The 25998-nt window shown below is 40.2% G+C and overlaps 1 protein-coding gene across 1 annotated transcript in view; it reads right to left on the bottom strand.

Annotated features, from left to right (window-relative positions):
• LOC126419032 (protein Red) overlaps positions 1-24881 on the bottom strand; it is a 33133-nt gene extending 8252 nt beyond the window's left edge. The window contains exon 1 of the mRNA XM_050086092.1: positions 23327-24881. Within this exon, the coding sequence (XP_049942049.1) occupies positions 23327-24681 (1355 nt within the window). The 5' untranslated portion in view covers positions 24682-24881. The remainder of the gene's footprint in view (positions 1-23326) is intronic.
• Positions 24882-25998: the final 1117 nt, after the last annotated feature.

Raw genomic sequence — 25998 nt, 5'->3', positions numbered from 1 at the left:
ATGGTTCACGGGAAGAACGACTGTCTGAAAGCCTCCGTGCACGCTCTAATCTCTCTAATTTTACATTTGTGATCTCCACGGGAGGTATAAGTAGGGGGAAGCAATATATTCGATACCTCATCCAGAAACACATCCTCTCGAAACCTGCCGAGCAAGCTACACCGCGATACAGAGCGCCTCTCTTGCAGAGCCTGCCACTCGAGTTCGTTAAACATCTCCGTAACGCTATCACGGTTACCAAATAACCCTGTGACGAAACGCGCCGCTCTTCTTTGGGTCTTCTCTATCTCCTCCGTCAACCCGATCTGGTACGGATCCCACACTGATGAGCAATACTCAAGTATAGGTCGAACGAGTGTTTTGTAAGCCACCTCCTTTGTTGATGGACTACATTTTCTAAGGACTCTCCCAATGAATCTCAACCTGGTACCCGCCTTACCAACAATTAATTTTATATGATCATTCCACTTCAAATCGTTCCGCACGCATACTCCCAGATATTTTACAGAAGTAACTGCTACCAGTGTTTGTTCCGCTATCATATAATCATACAATAAAGGATCCTTCTTTCTATGTATTCGCAATACATTACATTTGTCTCTGTTAAGGGTCAGTTGCCACTCCCTGCACCAAGTGCCTATCCGCTGCAGATCTTCCTGCATTTCGCTGCAATTTTCTAATGCTGCAACTTCTCTGTATACTACAGCATCATCCGTGAAAAGCCGCATGGGACTTCCGACACTATCTACTAGGTCATTTATATACATTGTGAAAAGCAATGGTCCCATAACACTCCCCTGTGGCATGCCAGAGGTTACTTTAACGTCTGTAGACGTCTCTCCATTGATAACAACATGCTGTGTTCTGTTTGCTAAAAACTCTTCAATCCGGCCACACAACTGGTCTGATATTCCGTAGTCTCTTACTTTGTTTATCAGGCGACAGTGCGGAACTGTATCGAACGCCTTCTGGAAGTCAAGAAAAATAGCATCTACCTGGGAGCCTGTATCTAATATTTTCTGGGTCTCATGAACAAATAAAGCGAGTTGGGTCTCACACGATCGCTGTTTCCGGAATCCATGTTGATTCCTACATAGTAGATTCTGGGTTTCCAAAAACGACATGATACTCGAGCAAAAAACATGTTCTAAAATTCTACAACAGATCGACGTCAGAGATATAGGTCTATAGTTTTGCGCATCTGCTCGACGACCCTTCTTGAAGACTGGGACTACCTGTGCTCTTTTCCAATCATTTGGAACCTTCCGTTCCTCTAGAGACTTGCGGTACACGGCTGTTAGAAGGGGGGCAAGTTCTTTCGCGTACTCTGTGTAGAATCGAATTGGTATCCCGTCAGGTCCAGTGGACTTTCCTCTGTTGAGTGATTCCAGTTGCTTTTCTATTTTTTGGACACTTATTTTGATGTCAGCCATTTTTTCGTTTGTGCGAGGATTTAGAGAAGGAACTGCAGTGCGGTCTTCCTCTGTGAAACAGCTTTGGAAAAAGGTGTTTAGTATTTCAGCTTTACGTGTGTCATCCTCTGTTTCAATGCCATAATCATCCCTGAGTGTCTAGATATGCTGTTTCGAGCCACTTACTGATTTAACGTAAGACCAGAACTTCCTAGGATTTTCTGTCAAGTCGGTACATAGAATTTTACTTTCGAATTCACTGAACGCTTCACGCATAGCCCTCCTTACGCTAACTTTGACATCGTTTAGCTTCTGTTTGTCTGAGAGGTTTTGGCTGCGTTTAAACTTAGAGTGAAGCTCTCTTTGCTTTCGCAGTAGTTTCCTAACTTTGTTGTTGTACCACGGTGGGTTTTTCCCGTCCCTCACAGTTTTACTCGGCACGTACCTGTCTAAAACGCATTTTATGATTGCCTTGAACTTTTTCCATAAACACTCAACATTGTCAGTGACGGAACAGAAATTTTCGTTTTGATCTGTTAGGTAGTCTGAAATCTGCCTTCTATTACTCTTGCTAAACAGATAAACCTTCCTCCCTTTTTTTATATTCCTACTAACTTCCATATTCAGGGATGCTGCAACAGCCTTATGATCACTGATTCCCTGTTCTGTACATACAGAGTCAGAAAGTTCGGGTCTGTTTGTTATCAGTAGGTCCAAGATGTTATCTCCACGAGTCGGTTCTCTGTTTAATTGCTCAAGGTAATTTTCGGATAGTGCACTCAGTATAATGTCACTCAATGCTCTGTCCCTACCACCCGTCCTAAACATCTTAGTGTCCCAGTCTATATCTGGTAAATTGAAATCTCCACCTAAGACTATAACATGCTGAGAAAATTTATGTGAAATGTATTCCAAATTTTCTCTCAGTTGTTCTGCCACTAATGTTGCTGAGTCGGGAGGTCGGTAAAAGGAGCCAATTATTAACCTAGCTCGGTTGTTGAATGTAACCTCCACCCATAATAATTCACAGGAACTATCCACTTCTATTTCACTACAGGATAAACTACTACTAACAGCGACGAACACTCCACCACCGGTTGCATGCAATCTATCCTTTCTAAACACCGTCTGTACCTTTGTAAAAATTTCGGCAGAATTTATCTCTGGCTTCAACCAGCTTTCTGTACCTATAACGATTTCGGCTTCGGTGCTTTCTATCAGTGCTTAAAGTTCCGGTACTTTACCAACGCAGCTTCGACAGTTTACAATTACAATACCGATTGCTGCTTGGTCCCCGCATGTCCTCACTTTGCCCTGCACCCGTTGAGGCTGTTGCCCTTTCTGTACTTGCCCAAGGCCATCTAACCTAAAAAACCGCCCAGCCCATGCCACACAACCCCTGCTACCCGTGTAGCCGCTTGTTGCGTGTAGTGGACTCCTGACCTATCCAGCGGAACCCGAAACCCCACCACCCTATGGCGCAAGTCGAGGAATCTTGTTGCGTGTAGTGGACTCCTGACCTATCCAGCGGAACCCGAAACCCCACCACCCTATGGCGCAAGTCAAGGAATCTGCAGCCCACACGGTCGCAGAACCGTCTCAGCCTCTGATTCAGACCCTCCACTCGGCTCTGTAACAAAGGTCCGCAGTCAGTCCTGTCGACGATGCTGCAGATGGTGAGCTCTGCTTTCATCCCGCTAGCGAAACTGGCAGTCTTCACCAAATCAGATAGCCGCCGGAAGCCAGAGAGGATTTCCTCCGATCCATAGCGACACACATCACTGGTGCCGACATGAGTGACCACCTGCAGATGGGTGCACCCTGTACCCTTCATGGCATCCGGAAGGACCCTTTCCACATCTGGAATGACTCCCCCCGGTATGCACACGGAGTGCACATTGGTTTTCTTCCCCTCTCTTGCTGCCATATCCCTAAGGGGCCCCATTACGCGCCTGACGTTGGAGCTCCAAACTACCAGTAAGCCCACCCTCTGCGACCGCCCGGATCTTGCAGACTGAGGGGCAACCTCTGGAACAGGACAAGCAGCCATGTCAGGCTGAAGATCAGTATCAGCCTGAGACAGAGCCTGAAACCAGTTCGTCAGACAAACTGGAGAGGCCTTCCGTTCAGACCTCCGGAATGTCTTTCGCCCCCTGCCACACCTTGAGACGACCTCCCACTCTACCACAGGTGAGGGATCAGCCTCAATGCGGGCAGTATCCCGGGCAACCACAGTCGTAGTCCGATCGGGGGATGTGTGGGACGAGCTGGCCGTCCCCGACAAACCCCCATCCGGAACCCCACAGTGATGCCCATTGGCAACAGCCTCAAGCTGTGTGTCCGAAGCCAACACTGCCTGAAGCTGGGAGTGAAGGGATGCCAACTCAGCCTGCATCCGAACACAGCAGTTGCAGTCCCGAGTTTAAACCATTGTCCTCTTGAATGTATTTCCATTGTAAAAGGACTGTGGGGAGGGTGGTCAGTTGGAAGGGGGGTTAGGATCGTGGTTGGATGGCAGTATAAACTGGGAGAGTCGGGGTTCAATGTTGGGATTATGTTGGCTTTGGTTGGAGGGATTGGTGGCAAAGCAGTGTTTTGAATGCAGGGATCAGGAGGAGGAGAGTAGGTCTTTGACAAGTCCAACGTTTTTAAAATTGGGTTTACGGCTGAGAGATGAGGCCTTTGGATAGGACTGAAACTTTTGTGGTCTGAGGATTTTGGTGGAAAGGTTAACAACAGGGTTCCAGAATTGTCTTGGTCTTGGATTTAAAGGAGTGTTGGTAGGGAGATGCGGCAAATTGAAAAGATCAGCTAGACTGGGTCTGGGTGCAATGATATGTTGACAAGTTGGAACACTGGATTGGATAACGGAGCAGGTTTATTAACTTATGGAAGTCATGTGTCGAATGCTCTTCCAGTTGGCAGAGAGCACGGGATTCAGTTTCATCAGGAAGAGCATTCCAGACACTAGCTCCATAAGTTATCCAATCTGCTGACATTCTACAGCTGCCTTAGGGCACCACTATTCAACCCCCATCCTACCCACAGTGTTCCTCCTCGCCACACCTCACAGCACACAGCTACTGCATAGTTTACTTTTTCAGCTAGCATTGTCTCCCAAATCTCACTACCAACACTCTATTAAATCCAGAGCCTAGACAATCCCAGAACACTGTTGTTAACATTTCCATCAAATTACTCAGTCCCACAAAAGTTTCAGTCCTACCCAAAGGCCCCACTTTCAGCCCTACACCCAAATTTAAAAATGCTGAACGTATCGAAGACTTACTCTCCTTCTCCCAATCCCTGCAATGGAAACACTTCTTTGCCAACAATCCCGCCAACCAAGTCCCAATACTGAACCCTGGATCTCTCAGTTCATACCACAATCCAACCATGATTCTCCCTCCCTTTCACCCACCCACCTAACCAACCCATTTCTTTCCTGCAACCTGGGCTCACTATGCTTCTCCATGTCATTTCCTAAGAACATCAAAATTTCAGCAGAAGTAAGGACAGCCATACACAGCCTCAAAACAGATTGTCACCTAATCACCCTACCTACAGCCAAAGGTTCCACCAGGTTTCACCTGGTGAAAGGCCTCTGCCAATTGTCTCACACCTCCGCCAATGAACTCTGCCAAGTGATTCCATCCAATAAGTGCAACATAAATTCCAATACCTGGTCACGGCATTAGGTCCTTCCCAGAACTTTTTCCCTGAGTTCATTTCCCTCCTCACCCCTACGGCACCCCACACACTCATCTTCTACATGCTTCCCCAAAATCACCAATCCCAACAATCCTGAACACCAGATTGTTACTGTACCCTCACTGAAAGAATTTCAGTTCTCACTGACCAACACCTCCAACCAATTGCCCAAAACCCAGCCTTCTACATCAAAGATGCCAACCCCTTCCTTCACCAATTTTCCATCATTCCTACCTCCTGGATCCCTACTCATCACAGTTCACACCACTTCCCTATACCCCAACATCCCTCATGCCTATGATCTTGCCACTATTGATCACTAACTCTCCCAACATCCTTCACTCTCCAAACCCACTAACTCACATACTTTACAAACTTTATCCTAACATACAACTACTACTCCTTTGCATCGACAGTATACAAACAAATCTGCAGCACTGCAATGGGCACCCAATGGCACACCCTATGTCAATCTGTTCATGAGCCACCTATAGGAAACCTTCCTAGCCTGCCAAAACCCCAAACTCCTCCCTGTTGAGGTTCATTGAAGATATCTTCATGATATGAATTCAGAGCCGAGACATCTTATTCTGTGTGCTAACGCACTCACCAGTCGTTTTCCCCTCTCTACCTCTCTCCTTTTTTTACACCCTGTCCCCCCCCCCCAGCCAGCCTCCTCAAGGTGGTGCTGGCAGTCTTGTTCAAGTTCCTGCATGTTCTACTAGGCACTGATCTTCTCTCCCCCTACCAATACCCCACTGTCCCTCCACCTTTCCTGCCCCAGTCCAGATTGCTGATATTGTTCAACTCAACAGTTGCAGTCTGGCCAGAGTGGCTGGAGATAGTGGTCATGTGTGCATGACTCACACATGCGTGTGTGTGCATGGGGGGGGGGGGGGGGCGTTTTCCTTTCTATCTGAAAGAAGGCTTTAGCCAAAATCTCAGTGTGTAGCAGATTTTCTGTTGCACCTGTCTGAAACTTAAAGCGTCACCTATATGGTGAATAACGATCTATCCTTTGCATAATTGTTGATATTCCAACCTGGACTTCCCACTGTTTCAAACATAAACTTCGACAAACTGGTCAAGTGGTCCATAAGTAACACGTCATCTCCTAAGCAAATCCTGTATGTTCATCTCGTGGATGGACAATACACTCAGAGAGGAGAATGTAAAAGGTGTAAGGATTCTCTGAAATAAAACAGCCATAAATCTTAATTAACATGGTAAACTGGGAGGCTATTGCATTGATCTGACAAGCACAGCATTGATTTGGTTGTGAAGGACCATGATACTTCAAACAGGCACTTAGAATACATGAAGTATATGAGTAAGTAATACGCAAGTAAGAAACATTAGACCCTGGAATAAGCTATGGATGTTGCAAGTGTCTGCCAACATTGCGGTAGAGTTTATGGCTCCAGAATTTGTCCATACAGTCACCAGAGAACTCTCAATAAATGAGCTCCTGAGGTCCCAAAATAAGATATCATACTTGTTAGTCAGCAGTAGCCTATGATGATACGATAAAACAGGGGGTCTGAAATAAATTATTAACTTTTGTAGTTGGGGATTCACAGTGGTGTATATTAAGATGTCTTTTACTGAAGGTGAAATCAATGGTAACAGAGCATACTTTTTTGTTCCAATTTTTTGTGTATGTGGCTTCAGCCTCGTTCAATGTAGATGCAGGCTGTAAGCTAAACACTGAGACTATGAGTGTAATAATAACATAAAACCATGGCACACACATTTTTTAAATTTCTGGCATGAGCTGAAGCACACAATTTTCACAGTACTCCTCTTGTAGATGACCAACCAGCTGCAATTGCAATAGCAGCTTTACTGATTACATAGATTTTAGTCAAAGGGAGCCATAATATCTTTCAAAAAATGAAATAAATGACTACTTCTATGACTGCAAATATTGTGACTGGAATAGTGTGTGCCAGTTTGCTAGTAAGTTACTTTGATTTTGTGTATTGGGGTTATGCATTTACGTTAGGTATTATTAGCACTGTGTGTTTCTAATGGTCAGAAATTTAATAGTGTTTCTTTTTTCCTCTTTCTTTTTTTGTTTGCAATGGATATGATGGAAGTTCACACATCATTCATTGTCAGCTGCAATGGGGGATGACACGCTGTGCACAATCAAGTTTTTGCCGCTTTCTGGCTTGATTGCAGAACTTGTTCAATGCCATGTCTGTCATCAACATATGAATTTGACCAAAGTCCCTGCGTCTCACACTAGGGACCTTTATATGTGGCATTGTCACATGTGGTGATCCATACATAGGGACACCTCGCTCTAGACTTCTAGGTTGGCCATGTGAAATATTTTTTGGTTACTTACTATTTTTGTCGTCAGTCTTCCATTGATATCTGTGCACATGACACTGAAATAAGTGACCACTGTGTTAGACTGGTTTCCATTTACTAGAAAAGCATGTTCTGAATTAATTAAGTATAGGGAGAAGATGACAGAGAAGGTGGTGGTGGTGGTAGTAGTGGAAATCAAGACTCTCAGTTTGATGAAAGGAAGTTTGTGAGGGCTGGTTCTTGTGTAGGTTTGTGAATGGGGAGGGGGCGGGGGCTGTGTCAGAGGATCGGTTTTCAGATGTTTTCCGGTGGCTGGGTTTTCAGATGCTTTTAGGTGGCTGACCGTAGAACTAAATGGGTATTAGTGGGTTTAATTGAAGATTACTGTACTTTCAAATGTTTTTTCATCGTATAAGGATTTTGGTGAAAGGGAGGTATGATCATTAAGTTGTAAACACAGTATTCACTTTAAAGATTATAGTAATAGGGCATGTATCAATTCAATAGAAGGATATTGTGGGGCTATTAAATCCACTATAGAAAGGGGGAGAATGCACTCTTCCACATTGTAGTCTCATTAGATGAGTACTGCTGGTGGAAGTGTGTCCTAAATAATTAGCATGTATTTTGTCATTTTCTGAGCGGATTAGGGAAAAGTGGATAGCCTGAGAGTTGTTAGTCGAATAGCTTATTTGTTGTTGTTGTTGTAGTTTGAGTGGGGTGGAGTAAGTGTTGGGAGGTGGACATTGGGGAGTTAATCACAGTTGTTTTCTAAGGTTAGGTCTTTCTTTGTTTGCAAGGCATTAATGTTGTTAACTTTGTTAGCTGTATTTTGATTTGGGTATTGTATTGGCTAGGCTGGATTGATGTCTTCGGGGGGGGGGGGGGGGGGGGGGGGGGGAGGAGGGTGTTATGGATAGTTTGGAGGATGTGTGTGTGTTGGCTCTGAGCACTATGGGATTTAACATCTGAGGTCATCAGTCCCTGATCATATGTGTGTGTGTGTGTGTGTGTGTGTGTGTGTGTGTGTGTGTGTGTGTGTGTGTGTGAGAGAGAGAGAGAGAGAGAGAGAGAGAGAGAGAGAGAGAGAGAGAGAGATATGTGGTGCACGTGTGCCCGTTGGTTGGGGGTGGCTAACCTAATTTTGTGTGTCAGTACCTCTGGCTGGTTAGTATATTTTTTTCTTGTTCTACTTGCTTTTACTTGCATTGTGTAGAGTATGTTTGTTTAGGTTTATAGTTGCTTGTATATTTTGATTGGTGACGTGAAATGTTCAGGTCTGCATTTTTGATTTGTGGGTCTTTCAGTATTGAGGGAATCTTTCAAGCTATGTAGATATAGTGCAAATTGTGATACCTTTTATTTGAGTTGTGTGCAGATTTTTTTTTAAATTGTAGACTTTGTTTGAGCTACACAGGTCCATTGAAATGTACACTTCGTATGATTTTTATATTCATAGCACTGTGTTGAATGTTGATCATTTTTTGTGCTTGATTTTGTGGATAATATTTGTTTTGGGACAGTGCCATTATTGGCAATGTCATGTATTTAGCTTGACCCCACACTAAACCTTCCACTGTTACTTTCCACATTTGTCCAATTAGTTTAATTTTATTGCTGGAGTTAAATATTTTGCATCATTTTTATCATTGTTTGCAGATGTATTTAGTGATGTCATTTTGTATGTGCTGGAAACAGAGGATGTCCGCCATCCTGATGATGCCATGGGTCAAAGCAGATGGATGGAATGAGAACTTCCAGTACTGCCCAAATTTGCACAAATTTCATACTTCTAGAGTCTGTTTTTAGCTCTGCAAAGCAATCTCATTCCTAGCTTACAGTGTTTACATTTAAAAACTTAAAGAAACTTTTGCAATAACATCGATTAAATATGGAAGTTAAATTTCTTTTCTTTAAAATGGATCCTTGGGACAAAACAGGTATGTAGAGATCTGATATTGAGGACGACAATGAGAAACATGGGGGTTTGCATTCTGATTATGGAGCATTATATCTGCCGTCATTAGCATTTCAACATCTGGGAAGAGACAAATCATTTACCTGCCAAAATATTTTATTCTGTAAAATTACAAGTAGACAGAATGGCTACCAAGCACTCATCTTCTATCATCACTGGACTGAAGAAGGCACAATACTTGCCAATGTACTATTTTGACTTTCTCTGACACCAATACCATCACCTTTGTCTTGCCTAGTCCTCACGATAAGGTCGCCACTCCTAGCCTGGGATCTGAGTGACCTGCCCCTGCTTCCCAAACCTATCCTTCTTTCTTTCCTGATGAAAGAACTGACAGTAAAGTTACAAGATAGGTAATAACTTTTTATTTTTTTGAAAGTGTCTATTGTCACTACTGAAATTATAGTTGGTTGGTTGATTCAGAGAATGAGACCAAACAGCGAGGTCATCAGTTCCTGAAATTTTGGCTTCTGACAGGAAGTACTGGTCACCCATTCTGTCTCCTTGCAATATTACAGTTTTCTCAAGTGAAAACGCCTTTCAAGAGAAATAACTTACTTGTCAGATATGAAATAAGTATACATAATCAAAATATATGTATCAGTTTCACAAAAATTATGGTAATTTTAAAAGGTGACTCACTAACAAATGGTTACTCAGAATTGAGGGAACCAACTCGATTAGATCCCAATGTCCAATCTTTATACGCATGCTGTGCACCTCTAACTAGCCATAAGGATCTCTTCATAAGGAATACATACGGACGGGATGCTCACCAAACTGGACAGCAGGCAGCATGATAAATCAATCTATCCTCTGAAGTACATGTACCACAGATGACACAAAGACAACTGACGGTAGCAGGGGTTGGGCTGGCCGACATAGTTTGCAGCACTGGAATTTGTTGGTGGTAAGTGACCCCCCCCCCCTCCCTCCCCCCCACCCCACTCGAGTTGTGATGTTTTATGTATTTATGGTGCATTGAAAGTGTTTTAATTTATGCAGGGACGTTTGATTTGTGGATTTTTGAGGTTGTGGTTTTATTTTCATACTTGTAGGTGTTGGTTTTTTGGTATCAATAGTTGTGGTTGACCTGTATAGGTCACCGGAAATGACCGATTCCCATTTTCGTAGATGTAGGTGTTGGTGTTTTGGTTTCATCATCTGTGGTTGACTTATCTTGTCAAGGGAAATGTCCGATTCCAATTCTCATAGTTGTAGTTGTTGGTGTTTCGGTATTGTCACCTGTAACTGACCTATATAGTCAAGGGAAATGTCCGTTTCCTGCATATTTTGTTGGTGTAGTGGAATGTTGTAATTTTTTTTCCTCTTTTCTTTTTGTTCGTCGTTTTGTGTTTTAGGTTCGTGGTGTGTTTTTTTTCTATTATATTTAGCTTGTTCTCTCCCTAAAACCCCCAGTTTCCCGCAGTTGTCCCATTAGTTTGATTGTACTTTTGGAGGGAGATGATATTGTCTTATTTATATGTATTTTTGTGCATTTCCGCCATATTGATGACGTCATGGGCCAAGGCAGATGGGTGGAATGACACTTCTGTAATCCCCAGCTTAGTTTAGTTTAGTTATGTCATGTTCCATAGATCATTTTCACAATTATTTTATTGATATGATGTGAAACAAGTCAGATTATCACACACACACGAATAGTGCTAATATTAATATTACTGAAATTTTTAGTTCTACACATGCAACTACATTTAGAGGTACAATATTATTATTATTATTATTATTATTATCTTTCCTTTCTCAGACCTTAGGTCTGGTTCGGAATGAAAGTGACGCGGACCTTGATCAAGCGTCACTTCCTTTTCACTGTACGGTATATGTTACATTGCGTTTAAGAACTTTCGGGTAATTGAACATGTATCAATAATTACGGATTTCTGAAGTTGTATATATAAGTTTGGATGTAGCTGTATTGCATTGATGTACTGGTGGATATTGTGTGGTATGACTCCTGTAGTTGAAAGTATAATTGGTATAATGTCAACTTTATCCTGATGCCACATGTCCTTGACTTCCTCAGCCAGTTGGATGTATTTTTCAATTTTTTCTCCTGTTTTCTTCTGTATATTTGCTGTATTGGGTATGGATATTTCAATTAGTTGTGTTAATTTCTTGTTTTTATTGGTGAGTATGATGTCAGGTTTGTTATGTGGTGTTGTTTTATCTGTTATAATGGTTCTGTTCCAGTATAATTTGTATTCATCATTCTCCAGTACATTTTGTGGTGCATACTTGTATGTGGGAACGTGTTGTTTTATTAGTTTATGTTGTATGGCAAGTTGTTGACGTATTATTTTTGCTACATTGTCATGCCTTCTGGGGTATTCTGTATTTGCTAGTATTGTACATCCACTTGTGATGTGATCTACTGTTTCTATTTGTTGTTTGCAAAGTCTGCATTTATCTGTTGTGGTATTGGGATCTTTAATAATATGCTTGCTGTAATATCTGGTGTTTATTGTTTGATCCTGTATTGCAATCATGAATCCTTCCGTCTCACTGTATATATTGCCTCTTCTTAGCCATGTGTTGGATGCGTCTTGATCGATGTGTGGCTGTGTTAGATGATACGGGTGCTTGCCATGTAGTGTTTTCTTTTTCCAATTTACTTTCTTTGTATCTGTTGATGTTACGTGATCTAAAGGGTTGTAGAGGTGGTTATGAAATTGTAGTGGTGTAGCCGATGTATTTATGTGGGTGATTGCTTTGTGTATTTTGCTAGTTTCTGCTCGTTCTAGAAAGAATTTTCTTAAATTGTCTACCTGTCCATAATGTAGGTTTTTTATGTCGATAAATCCCCTTCCTCCTTCCTTTCTGCTTAATGTGAATCTTTCTGTTGCTGAATGTATGTGATGTATTCTATATTTGTGGCATTGTGATCGTGTAAGTGTATTGAGTGCTTCTAGGTCTGTGTTACTCCATTTCACTACTCCAAATGAGTAGGTCAATATTGGTATGGCGTAAGTATTTACAGCTTTTGTCTTGTTTCTTGCTGTCAATTCTGTTTTCAGTATTTTTGTTAGTCTTTGTCTATATTTTTCTTTTAGTTCTTCTTTAATATTTGTATTATCTATTCCTATTTTTTGTCTGTATCCTAGATATTTATAGGCATCTGTTTTTTCCATCGCTTCTATGCAGTCGCTGTGGTTATTCAATATGTAATCTTCTTGTTTAGTGTGTTTTCCCTTGACTATGCTATTTTTCTTACATTTGTCTGTTCCAAAAGCCATATTTATATCATTGCTGAATACTTCTGTTATCTTTAGTAATTGGTTGAGTTGTTGATTTGTTGCCGCCAGTAGTTTTAGATCATCCATGTATAGCAAATGTGTGATTTTGTGAGGGTATGTTCCAGTAATATTGTATCCATAATTTGTATTATTTAGCATGTTGGATAGTGGGTTCAGGGCAAGGCAGAACCACATAGGACTTAATGAGTCTCCTCGGTATATTCCACGCTTAATCTGTATTGGCTGTGATGTGATATTATTTGAATTTGTTTGGATATTAAGTGTGGTTTTCCAATTTTTCATTACTATATTTAGGAACTGTATCAATTTAGGATCTACTTTGTATATTTCCAATATTTGTAGTAACCATGAGTGGGGTACACTATCAAAAGCTTTTTGGTAATCAATGTATGCGTAGTGTAGTGACCTTTGTTTAGTTTTAGCTTGATATGTCACCTCTGTATCTATTATCAGTTGCTCTTTACATCCTCGTGCTCCTTTGCAACAGCCTTTTTGTTCTTCATTAATAATTTTGTTCTGTGTTGTATGTGTCATTAATTTCTGTGTAATGACTGAAGTTAATATTTTGTATATTGCTGGTAGGCATGTTATGGGGCGATATTTTGCTGGGTTTGCTGTGTCTGCTTGATCTTTAGGTTTCAGATAGGTTATTCCATGTGTAAGTGTATCAGGGAATGTGTATGGGTCTGCAATGTAACTGTTAAATAATTTAGTTAGATGTGAATGTGTTGAGGTGAACTTCTTTAGCCAGAAATTTGCTATTTTATCTTTTCCAGGGGCTTTCCAATTGTGAGTAGAATTAATTGCTTGGGTGACTTCATGTTGCAACATTATCACTTCAGGCATTTGTGGTATCATCTTGTATGTGTCTGTTTCTGCTTGTATCCACCGTGCATGCCTGTTATGTTGTACCGGGTTTGACCATATGCTGCTCCAGAAGTGTTCCATGTCTGTTATGTTTGGTGGATTGTCTATTTTTATGTGTGTGTTATCTATTGTTTGGTAAAATTTCTTTTGGTTGGTGTTGAATGTTTGGTTTTGTTTCCTTCTATTTTCACTTTTTTTGTATCTTCTAAGTCGTTTGGCCAAAGCTTGTAGTTTCTGCTTCTTTTCGTCTAACTGCTCTATTGCTTCTTGTTGTGAGATTTTACCTAACCTTTTTCCTTTTTTGTCTGATATTTCATTTCTTATAAATTGTGTTAGCTGTCCGATGTCTTTTCTCAGTTTTTCTATTCTGATCTGTAGCCTGTGTTGCCATGCTGGTTTTGTGGGTTTCTTCTGTGTGTTGGTTCGTTCTGATTTCTGCCTAGTGTGTATATTTAGTGTAGTGAGTGCTCCTACATAAACCAGTAATTGTACTCTTCCATAGTTGTGTATTTATTTATTTTGTTGTGTATGATTGTGTTGATATTTTTTATTGTTGTTTCGACTTGTGGGCTATTTGGTGGTCTATGCAAGAATGGTCTAATGTCTGTATTTGTGTCTTTGTATTCTATATATGTCAACTGAAATTTTTCTTCTATATCTAACATGTGTGTCACTTCATGTTCTATTTGTGCTTGTGTTGGTGACTGTCTTAAGATTTCGTTTTCCTCCGATTGTTTAATTGATGCGTGTTGTTCTTTGTTTGTTTGCTCTGGGATGTTTGAGTCAATTACTGTATTTTCTTCTTCTTCTGATTGCACATTATTTTGTTCCAGTATTTCTTGTACTTGTTGTTTTCTAATTCTGACTGGGGTATCCTGTTATTTTTGATTATTACACGGATCTGATCAGCTAGACGTTGTTCTGTTAAAAATTTTAATTCTGGGTATCTGGTAATAAATGTTGTGTATACTTGTGATCTGTATCCAGTTGTGTTGGTTCCTAGGTTTGTTGCTTGGTAATAACAGAACATGAGGTGTCGATTGACTTCATCTGACCATCTCATCCTCCGTCTTTGTTTTCCTTCTAGGGTGGTTGCAGGAAGCATATCCTGCAAAACACCTCTATTTGGATTTAAATCATTTTCCGTGTGGCTAGTAGTGTCATTACCATTGTGGGCGGGCATAGGGTTCAAGCGTCGTCCCCGACCATGACGGCGCTTGTCCGAGGCTTCTTTAGTTCTGTCCTGAACCAAGTAATCACACTAAAAGGGGGGTTAGCCCTATTAGTGGTTTGTTCTTTTCATCGCCTTTTACGACTGGCAGAACATACCGGAGGCCTATTCTTTTCCCGAGCCTCCACGGGGGTTATTATTATTATTATTATTCTTTCTTTCTTTTCTCAGACGTTATGTCTGGTCAAAAATAAAAGTGACGCGGACCTTGATCAAGCGTGACTTCCTTTTAACTGTACGGTATATGTTACATTGCATTTAGGAACTTTCAGGTTATTGAACATGTATCAATAATTATGTATTTCTGTAGTTGTATATATACGTTTGGATGTAGCTGTATTGCGTTGATGTACTGGTGGATATTGTGCGGTATGACTCCTGTAGTTGATAGTATAATCGGTATAATGTCAACTTTATCCTGATGCCACATATCCTTGACTTCCTCAGCCAGTTGTATTATTTTTCAATTTTTTCTCCTGTTTTCTTCTGTATATTTGTTGTATTGGGTATGGATATTTCGATTAGTTAATTTCTTCTTTTTATTGGTAAGTATGATGTCAGGTTTGTTATGTGGTGTTGTTTTACCTGTTATAATGGTTCTGTTCCAGTATAATTTGTATTCATCATTCTCTAGTACATTTTGTGGTGCATACTTGTATGTGGGAATGTGTTGTTTTATTAGTTTATGTTTTATGGCAAGTTGTTGATCTATTATTTTTGCTAGATTGTCATGTCTTCTGGGGTATTCTGTATTTGCTAGTATTGTACATCCACTTGTGATGTGATCTACTGTTTCTATTTGTTGTTTGCAAAGTCTGCATTTATCTGTTATGGTATTGGGATCTTTAATAATATGCTTGCTGTAATATCTGGTGTTTATTGTTTGATCCTGTACTGCAATCATGAATCCTTCCGTCTCACTGTATATATTGCCTTTTCTTAGCCATGTGTTGGATGCATCTTGATCGATGTGTGGCTGTGTTAGATGATACGGGTGCTTGCCATGTAGTGTTTTCTTTTTCCAATTTACTTTCTTCGTATCTGTTGATGTTATGTGATCTAAAGGGTTGTAGAAGTGGTTATGAAATTGCAGTGGTATAGCCGATGTATTTATATGAGTGATTGCTTTCTGTATTTTGCTAGTTTCTGCTCGTTCTATAAAGAATTTTCTTAAACTGTCTACCTGTCCATAATGTAGGTTTTTTATGTTGATGAATCCCCTTCCTCCTTCCTTTCTGCTTAATGTGAATCTTTCTGTTGCTGAATGTATGTGATGTATTCTATATTTGTGGTATTGTGATCGTGTATGTGTATTGAGTGCTTCTAGGTCTGTGTTACTCCATTTCACTACTCCAAATGAGTAGGTCAATATTTGTATAGCATAAGTATTTATAGCTTTTGTCTTGTTTCTTGCTGTCAATTCTGTTTTCAGTGTTTTTGTTAGTCTTTGTCTATATTTTTCTTTTAGTTCTTCTTTAATATTTGTATTATCTATTCCTATTTTTTGTCTGTATCCTAGATATTTATAGGCATCTGTTTTTTCCATCGCTTCTATGGAGTCACTGTGGTTATTCAATATGTAATCTTCTTGTTTAGTGTGTTTTCCCTTGACTATGCTATTTTTCTTACATTTGTCTGTTCCAAAAGCCATATTTATATCATTGCTGAATACTTCTGTTATCTTTAGTAATTGGTTGAGTTGTTGATTGGTTGCTGCCAGTAGTTTTAGATCATCCATGTATAGCAAATGTGTGATTTTGTGTGGGTATGTTCCAGTAATATTATATCCATAATTTGTATTATTTAGCATGTTGGATAGTGGGTTCAGAGCAAGACAGAACCAGAAAGGACTTAATGAGTCTCCTTGGTATATTCCACGCTTAATCTGTATTGGCTGTGATGTGATATTATCTGAATTTGTTTGGATATTAAGTGTGGTTTTCCAGTTTTTCATTACTTTGTTTAGGAACTGTATCAATTTAGGATCTACTTTGTATATTTCCAATATCTGCAGTAACCATGAGTGGGGTACACTATCAAAAGCTTTTTGGTAATCAATGTATGCGTAGTGTAGTGACCTTTGTTTAGTTTTAGCTTGATATGTCACCTCTGTATCTATTATCAGTTGCTCTTTACATCCTCGTGCTCCTTTGCAGCAGCCTTTTTGTTCTTCATTTATAATTTTGTTCTGTGTTGTATGTGTCATTAATTTCTGTGTACTGACTGAAGTTAATATTTTGTAGATTGTTGGTAGGCATGTTATGGGGCGATATTTAGCTGGGTTTGCTGTGTCTGCTTGATCTTTAGGTTTCAGATAGGTTATTCCATGTGTAAGTGTATCAGGGAATGTGTATGGGTCTGCAATGTAACTGTTAAATAATTTAGTTAGATGTGAATGTGTTGAGGTGAACTTCTTTAGCCAGAAATTTGCTATTTTATCATTTCCAGGGGCTTTCCAATTGTGTTGTGTTATTATTATTATTATTATTATTTTACCAGTTCTGAAACAAACTCGTCCATGGAATAGAAGGAGTTGTCCAAAAGTAATGATTTTGAGCTAGGTTTAAAACTTGATCTGCTACCTGCCAGACACTTTATGTTGTTGGGCAAATGATCAAAGATTTTCGTTGCTGAATACTGTACTCATTTTTGAGCAACTGACAGCTTCAATAACAGTTAGGAAAGGTCATTTTTCCCTCTAGTGTTGTATGTATGAACATCACTGTTCTTCGCGAATTGAGATGGATTACTTATAACGAATTTCATTTCCAAATATATGTACTCTGATGGTGAAGTTAAATACCTACCTCCTTGAATGGGTGCCTACATGATGTCCTTGGGCAAACACCACTAATTATTCACACTGTTCTCTTTTGTGCAATCAATACTTTATGTTTAAGTAGTGAGTTACCCCAGAAAACTATTCCATAAGACATTACTGAGTGGAAATATGCAGAGTACGTTAGGAGGCTGTTCCGTTTATTACCAAGACTAGCGATTATATGAAGAGCGAAAGAAGCTGAACTTAACTGTTTGAGAAGCTCAGTAATATGCTTCTTCCAGTTGTAATCAATGTGATCACCCAAAAATTTGGAGAAATCTACCCTGTTAACTGAGCCCTGTTCATATTCTACATCAATTGTCTGTATGACTATTTGGTGTACAGAACTGGATATAGTAAGTTTTTTCAAAATTAAGGGAGAGTCCATTTTCTGAGAACCACTTAATAACCTTTGAAAGACATCCTTAACAACATCTTCAGCTGCTTTTTCTGGAATGGGATTTATATAACACTCATGTCATCTGCAAAAAGTACTAGTTCTGCTTGCTGAACATTAAGTGAGAGGTCATTCACATGAATAAGGAACAGTAGAGGATCAAAATTGAACCCTGTGTGACTCCCTTTGTGATAACTCCCCATTCGCTAGAATTTACCACCCTCCCAACATTATATGTATTATTCAGTACAACTTTTTGCTTTCTGTTCATTAAGTATGATTCAAACCAGATGTGTGTATAGCCTTGAATTCCATAAAACTTGAGTTTTTCAATTCCATAAAACATGAGTTTTTCTAAGAGTGTGAGATGATCCACACAGTCAAATGCCTTGGAAAGATCACAAAAATACCAACTGGTGATAATTTGTTATTTAGGGCTTGTACTATTTGATGGGTAAATGTGTAGATAGCATTCTCAGTCGAATAACCCTTCCGGAATCCAAACTGTGACATGCTGAGTAAATTATTTTCACTTAAATGTGAGACTACTCTTGAATACCTAACTTTTTCAAATATTTTAAAAAATGAAGTCAGCACTGAGACTGGTCTATAATTATTTAAGTCACTCTTGTCCCCTTTCTTATGAAGAGGTTTCACAATTGCGTATTTCAATCTGTCTGGAAAAATTCCCTGTGCCAGCAAAGCATTACATATATCACTAAGGATTCCACTTATTAAATTAGAACACTTCAAAATTCTGTTAGAGACTCCATCAACACCACATGAGCTCTTGTTTTTCACTATATTTATAATTCCCTTAATTTCAATGGGGGATGTTGGTGCTATTTTTAAAGGCCTAAGTCCTGGGGAATGACATTTCTTACATATTTCTTTGTTTTTCCAACTGAACCCTTTAGCCCTATTTTTGCTGCTACATTCAGAAAGCGATTGTTAATAATACTTGCAGCTTGTGAGTTATCACTCACAACATCATCATTTAGCTTTATTGCTATGGTATGCTGTACACTGTCAGGCTGCCCCATCTCCAGTTTGACAATATTCCGTATAGTTTTAATGTTATTATTCGCATTATTAATTTCTGTCAGAACACATAAGCTTCTCGACTTCTTAATGAATGTCCTTAAAATATTACAGTATCTTTTGTAGTAAGCAAGTAATGTCGGATCCTGACTTATTTTGGCCTGTCCATATATTTCCCTCTTCCTCTTATACGATATCGTAATTTCCTTAGTAATTGATGGCTTACTTGACTGTAAAATCTCTTTTTTGGATAACTTTTCAGGTGGAGTAAACTGAATTTGGCATTAGCATCATTTTCTGTGTATACTTCATCCCATTCTACCTCTTCTAGGCTGCTCTTCTGTACCCTGTTCGCATCAATAAGCCTCCCTGCCTTGTATGAACCAGCCTAAAGCCTGTAAGGTGCTATGTGTTATTTCCACTAACTGTGCACCATGATCAGATGGCCCATTAACAATTGGGTATACATTAATTGTTTCAGCCAGAGGGAAATACGGAAGCACCCGATCCCAGCCGTCTGTTTTGAGCCACGACATCACAAATATGGCGGAAACGACCATAAACCACAATTCCAATATGCCGCATATAAAGTCGTTACGTACACATTATGAGGACGAAAATACATCGTAAAACACACACACACACACACACACACACACACGTTCCACAAAAAGCCTAATGACACTAATGGGACAAGTGCTGGAAACGGGGTTTTTGGGTGGGGACAAACTAAATATAAACAAATTTAGACACCCACCCCCATAAAAAAACACGCAAAACAACGGAAAAACACCGACATCACAAAACTCCCCAAATACCACTAAACACAATATCATCTGGAATCGGACACTTCTCTTGACCTATATAGCTCAACAGCAGCCCCCGATCTCATGAATTGGGATCGAACACTTCCCTTGACCTACATAGCTTAACAGCAGCTCCCGATCCCATAAATTAGGACCTAACACTTCCCTTGACCTATATGGCTCAAAAGGGTCAACAGAAGCATCCGATCCCATGCGTCGGCTTTGACCTGTGACGTCATGACGACGCGGAGTTTGGTTTGCGAGTGTGGCGTGTTTGTAGATGTCGTCGTGTTATGGTTTGTTGTGCTCTCTGGAGGTATGTTCAGGGCCTTCGTTTGTGTGGTGTAATGGGCTCAGTTTGCTTTTGCTCATTATCCAGAGTTGTTCGAGTGTCGGCTGTGTTTGTAGTGGAATTCGTTTCAGTGAGTTAACGATTTTGTGTGAAGGTTAATTTAGTGTTGTTCGCTGTACATCGTGTGGTAATCTTAGTAAAATTAATAGGTTGTGGTTTTTGTTCAGGACTGGATATGACGGATAAAATTAACAGTGCGCAGGTCAAGGGAAGTGTTCAATCCCAATGTGCGGCTGTGTATGTTGATATTGGTATCGGGAGATGTTTTTGAGCTATATAGGCCAAGGGAAGTGTTTGATCCTAATTTATGGGATAGGGAGCTGCTGTTGAGCTATATAGGTCAAGGGAAGTGTCCGATTCCAGATGATATTGTGTTTAGTGGTATTTGGGGAGTTTTGTGATGTTGGTTTTTTTTGTCATTTTGCGTGGTTTTGTATGGGGGTGGGTGTCTAAATTTGTTTATATTTAGTTTGTCCCCACCCAAAAACACCCCATTTCCCGTGCTTGTCCCGTTAGTGTCATTATGCCTTTTGTGGAAAGTGTGTGTGTTTCTTTTTCGATGTATTTTCGATCTCATAATGTGTATGTACCGACTTTATATGCGCCATATTGGAATCGTGGTTTATGGTCGTTTCCGCCATATTTGTGACGTCATGGGTCAAAGCAGACGGGCGGGATCGGACGCTTCCGTATTTCCGCTCAAAACCATCTCCCAATACCAACAATCACAGCCACACATTGGGATCGAACACTTCCCTCGACCTGTTATCCTTACGACATCTCCACATGCAGCTGTCCCTGGTCCGAGACGCCGGAACTTTAAGTAAGCCTCATTTCTCCACGACTTCATCCAAAAATCCGAATAGTTGAAGAAATTTTATTAGAGACGACGCACTGTCCCCCATCATAGCCGACAACCGAAAACTGTTGACCCTGTCAGTCATATCCATACCTACCAAAGACATAAAAAAAGCAATTTACCAAAATTCACACACGACGCCACACTTGCAAACTAAACCAAAAACATCAACTAACACACCACCAGAGAGCACCACCGATTGCATCAAAACGACACCTACAAACACGCCACTCTCACAAATTAAATTCTGCGCCATCGTGACGTCACACACCACAACAGCCTTACGTCACGGGTCAAAGCCGACAGGTGGGATCAGATGCTTCTGTCTATGAAAATGTTATCAATAAGTGACCTACTATCCTGCTACACACGAGTTGGAAAATTTACAACAGATACTAGATTGAAACAACCAAACAAAGATTCTAGCTCATTTTTCCTATCCGTATCTTTTAAGAAATCTACATTAAAATCACCACAAACCACTAACTGCTTCTTTTTGTCTGGCAGGTGGCTCAGTAATGCCTCTAGATTTTTCATGAATAGCTGAAGGTACCTTGAGGGTATCTGTAGAGTGTTACAATTACTACAGAAGTATATTGCAGTAGCAACTCACAGGCACATGCATCAAGGATCTGATCTACACAAAAACTATTTGTTTCAATATTTTTGACTTCGTGTCCAGTTTTTATATAAGTAGCAACTCCTCCTTTTTCTATGTAGACTTTACATGAATAAGATGCTAATCTGTAAACCCTTAAATTTAACTTCTCCAACCCTGCAGTTACATGGTGTACAGAGAGACACACAACTTCTATACCTTCAGAATTTACCCCATTTTCTAGGCATACAAGAAGCTCATCTATCTTATTTTTCAATACTCTGATGTTCGGGTGAAACAGACAAATTTTATTTCTATGGATACTGCTGTAGACATTATGGCAATGTTCTGTTTCAATCTCTTTCAATACTCTCTGTCCATAACCTGACTTTTTTAACCTAAAAAATGTGTCCCTCTGACTCCAGTAATCACAGGTATTTTGTCTTGTGTGCCCCCCCTCACATTTTCTGCAAGAAGATCAACTAATCTATCCTTCCCGCTCCTATTCAGATGCAAGCCATAACTAGTGTAACCCCACCTCCCTATTGCATCAACAGGCACAGCACAGATATGAGATATAGTTTCTGCCAACAGTAATCCCCCCAGCACTCTGTTAACACGTTTGACAGCCGTATTAAGCCAGGGCTGGTCATGGCGCTGCAAAACATCCACAAACCCCACAGGAGGTGAGCTTTTGCTGCTCCTATTACACCCAGGTTACACCTAATAATGTAGTTCGAATTGCTAGCCAGGCTGTTTCCTGTACCTCCTAATATAAGAACAAGGTCCTAACTATCAAAATCTTTGCACAAGGCCCCTAGGTTTTCTGTAACCTGGCTAAGCTTAGCAGTAGGTTTCACACTGCTTGTGACATGGTACTCGACTCCTAGCCTATCCTGTAGCAACTGGCCTACACCTCTCCCACGACTGCTACCTAACAGCAGGACTCTTTTCTTTCTGCTTGACTTTACTCCCAACCTAGCATTACATTTGTTACTAAGAGTCTGCTGCACCCTACTTTGCTCAAAAACTGTTTAAGGCTCTTCTGCTTCAGGTAGCAGATCAAACTGATTGCTCACTGGCATCTGTAAAGTGATTTATGAAGTTTTTCTCCTTCTGACTACAACTTGTTACCTGTTCCCAGCTATCATTGTCTCTTTCCATCTTCAACCTGTCTAATTCGAAGTACACCATTTCTAGTTCAGCCCGAAGGGCACAAATCAGCTCAGTACATCAGGAAGACTGACGATGATAAGGTATATCTATCTATACTTCACTCAGTGAGTATCGGAACTAATACACCGTTAAGATTTAACAGTACGCCTAAAAAAGAGATAGTAAATTTCAATTAAATTATGAATGTCACTCTAAACATCATTTCCAAGTAAGCTAAAACAAATAGCACATAAGCCACGACTAAAGAATAAAAGCTAAAGGTTATACTTAGCTCGAAAGAAACACACTAACCATATAGAAGGCTGCACACAATGTAACAAAATGTGACGCTTCAATCATAGGGAAACGTCATAATTTCTGGATTTGTCAAAACAATTTTTAATTCCTGAATCAGTCACATTTATATTTTTATATTACAACAACACAATATAAAAATATAAATTTGATTGCACCAGGAAATAACAATTGCTTAATACTTCATACCTGTTCATATAATCAGAATATTCTTCTTGTGTATCAAAATCCCATCGTCCAATTGGACCCTTTTTATTGCCGAGATCCATTTTAGTATAATCAACTTCATCATCTGAATCATCAATAGCATCCTGCATCTCTTCAAGTCCGGGGTAGCATTCTGCATAGCCCTCCGGCTCAGCTGCCAAACGAGTAAGCAATTGCTGGGCACGACTAGGTTCTTGTCGTCTTGCTTGAGGGGCAGGAGCTGTAGCTGCTTGTGGTGGAGGTGGTTCAGGCTCTCGGTGTTCTTCAACTGTTGGGCGATCATCTAGCACATCATCACCATCTCCTTCGCCGGGCTTCTCAAAGTATGGACCAGATCGGACTGTCCTTCCATCTTGGCGACGCCCAGTTGGAATATAGTCTCCAATTTCTCCATATATACTGTCATCCTGTGGCTGTGCTAGTTTCTTTCCAGCAGCTGCAGCGCCTTTCTTCTTTCCTTTCCTTCCATGTCGACCACCAGCACGCAGATATGACAATATTTGAGCCAACTTATTGATGACAATGTCATTTGTGGTAAGTGTGGCAGTTGATTCAAGAGCAGGAACGTCCTGTCGACTACGTATCAAAGTAGTTGGGATATCACTTTCAGCTAATTCGTCTTCCAAGTCTACAACATACGCCATGCGCCCAGGTACAAATAGCTCATTGCGTTCAGCTGGTCTCATCTTAAAAACAGCTCTGTATATATTCCGCCCAAGCCTCGTCTTGAACTGCATCTCTTCTTCCTCGTCTTTGCGTTCTTTTTTTGTTTTTACAAGCTTCTCCATTTCTTCCTCTTGTTCTTGTTCTTTCGCTTGGATCTCAGAACGAACCTTTTGAAGAAGAGCATAATCCAAGCCTTTCACAAGATGGGTATGTTCCATATCACCTCCCAAGAATTTGGATTCCTGAATCATCTGCCTTCGTCGTTCTGCAGCATCCATTCCAGATTTAAGATCAGGAGCAACAGCTCTATACCCACTAGCTGTTGAGAGTGGGTCTTCTGCCTGATAATCTGGATTGGCACCATCACGCCTTTCGCCAGCCCTGTCTCTGTACTTTTTCGCCAGTTCGGCCATTTTATCATCTTCTTGCTTTTTGAGCTTTGCATAAAAGCTTTTCTTTTTACGCCGTCTCTCCGCTCTATCTTCACCTTCAGCATCTGGAGTTGGTGGTACAGCATCCCTTGATGGAGCAGTAGGCAGTGACGATGGAACAGACGACCTTGGTGTCATGAGAAGTTTCCTAAAATCTTCATTCGTTAGCCTTTGGGATCTATCAGGTGGAATCTGCGCCTCCTCCTCAGTTTTTATCGAGCCGTACTCGTTTTCTGGCATCTTGATATTTTGCAGTTTATCACACGAAATTGACTTTCACTATAAATCTGCGGAACACGAAGGTGTCTTTCAATCTCTAAACGATAAAAAGCACACGTTCAAAAAATTAAGTTTCTAAAGGTATGTTAATGAAACATATTTCTTTCGAACAAGTACACCCAGAATCATTTGACGTAGATTACAACTAACAACACAGCAGCGATGCTTAAGTAAGCAAAGATATATCAAGCAATTTCCTCGATCATATCTATGGTCGAAAAACAATTTAGAATCTTTAATATCCTTGGAAATCGCGTAAGGATGGTATGACATCGCTGATCTCAAACATTCGGGTTGGTTGTATGATCTCTGGTTAACAGCCGGTTAAGCTCTATTCTAGGAATAGCGAGAGAAACGCGTTGTGCGAATCCGGAATAACTCTTCACTAGAGAATAAACTCAGGATTACTTAACCGACGATTTCTAGCCGTTTAGGGTCAGTTGTACAATCTCCGGTTAAAGCCTGGGATAGCTAACTGAGAAATATGCTATCCATGAAGAAACTTAGAGTTTGCACGACATCATTTTATTCGCCGGTTAGTTATTTGCTGAATAGCGTTCATGTTCAATTAAGTTGACAACAACTTAAGAGCGCACTCGATATTTTCGCGTACATTACTTCGTATTTAAATAATCGGTGCCTGCAAAAATAGCATTTATATTGTGAACGATAATCGTTCCAGATCGCAAAATTATTCGTTTGAGGATACTTTGAGACTGGTAGATACTGTAGACGAGTTCAAGAGTATAGAAGAAAACACGAAAACTTCTGCGATCTCGTTCAATGAATACATTAATGCAAAACATTTAAGGTTGCAGGGTACTTGCATGTATAACGGTGTAACGATCTATCGTAAAATTAGTTAAAGGATCAGGGTTGTTCGACCAGATCATTCTAGATTTCCGAATGAAGTATGGGAAAACTATGCAACAGTTTCCATCCGTAAGTAACTTCACACAGATCGACAGAGGACTACAACATATGCACGATTTTTTTTTCCTGAGAAAGAAACTCGTAAATTTTATGTCTAGGTAAGGTAGCACAGGCTACAAGTCAGTGGCGCCCCATACGTGGAACGTAATTTCCAAGTTGTGTACAATGAAATATGGGACATAATATAAAAGCAACTGTAAAATACGGTCTGCTTTGTGAAATAGTTGGTCTATTCAGCCTCTAACAAACTGACAACATAGTCATAATTGAAATTGATTTGAATGACAATCCTGAGAGGTATTACTGGCTAGCTTACTATTTTAACCGGGGAATAAATTTTTAAGT

This window comes from Schistocerca serialis, chromosome 9 (assembly GCF_023864345.2).
Source record: "Schistocerca serialis cubense isolate TAMUIC-IGC-003099 chromosome 9, iqSchSeri2.2, whole genome shotgun sequence".
In the NCBI taxonomy this organism is placed as follows: Eukaryota; Metazoa; Arthropoda; class Insecta; order Orthoptera; family Acrididae; genus Schistocerca; species Schistocerca serialis.
Note: the sequence above shows the minus strand (reverse complement) of the source record. Positions and strands in the feature narration are given on the sequence as shown.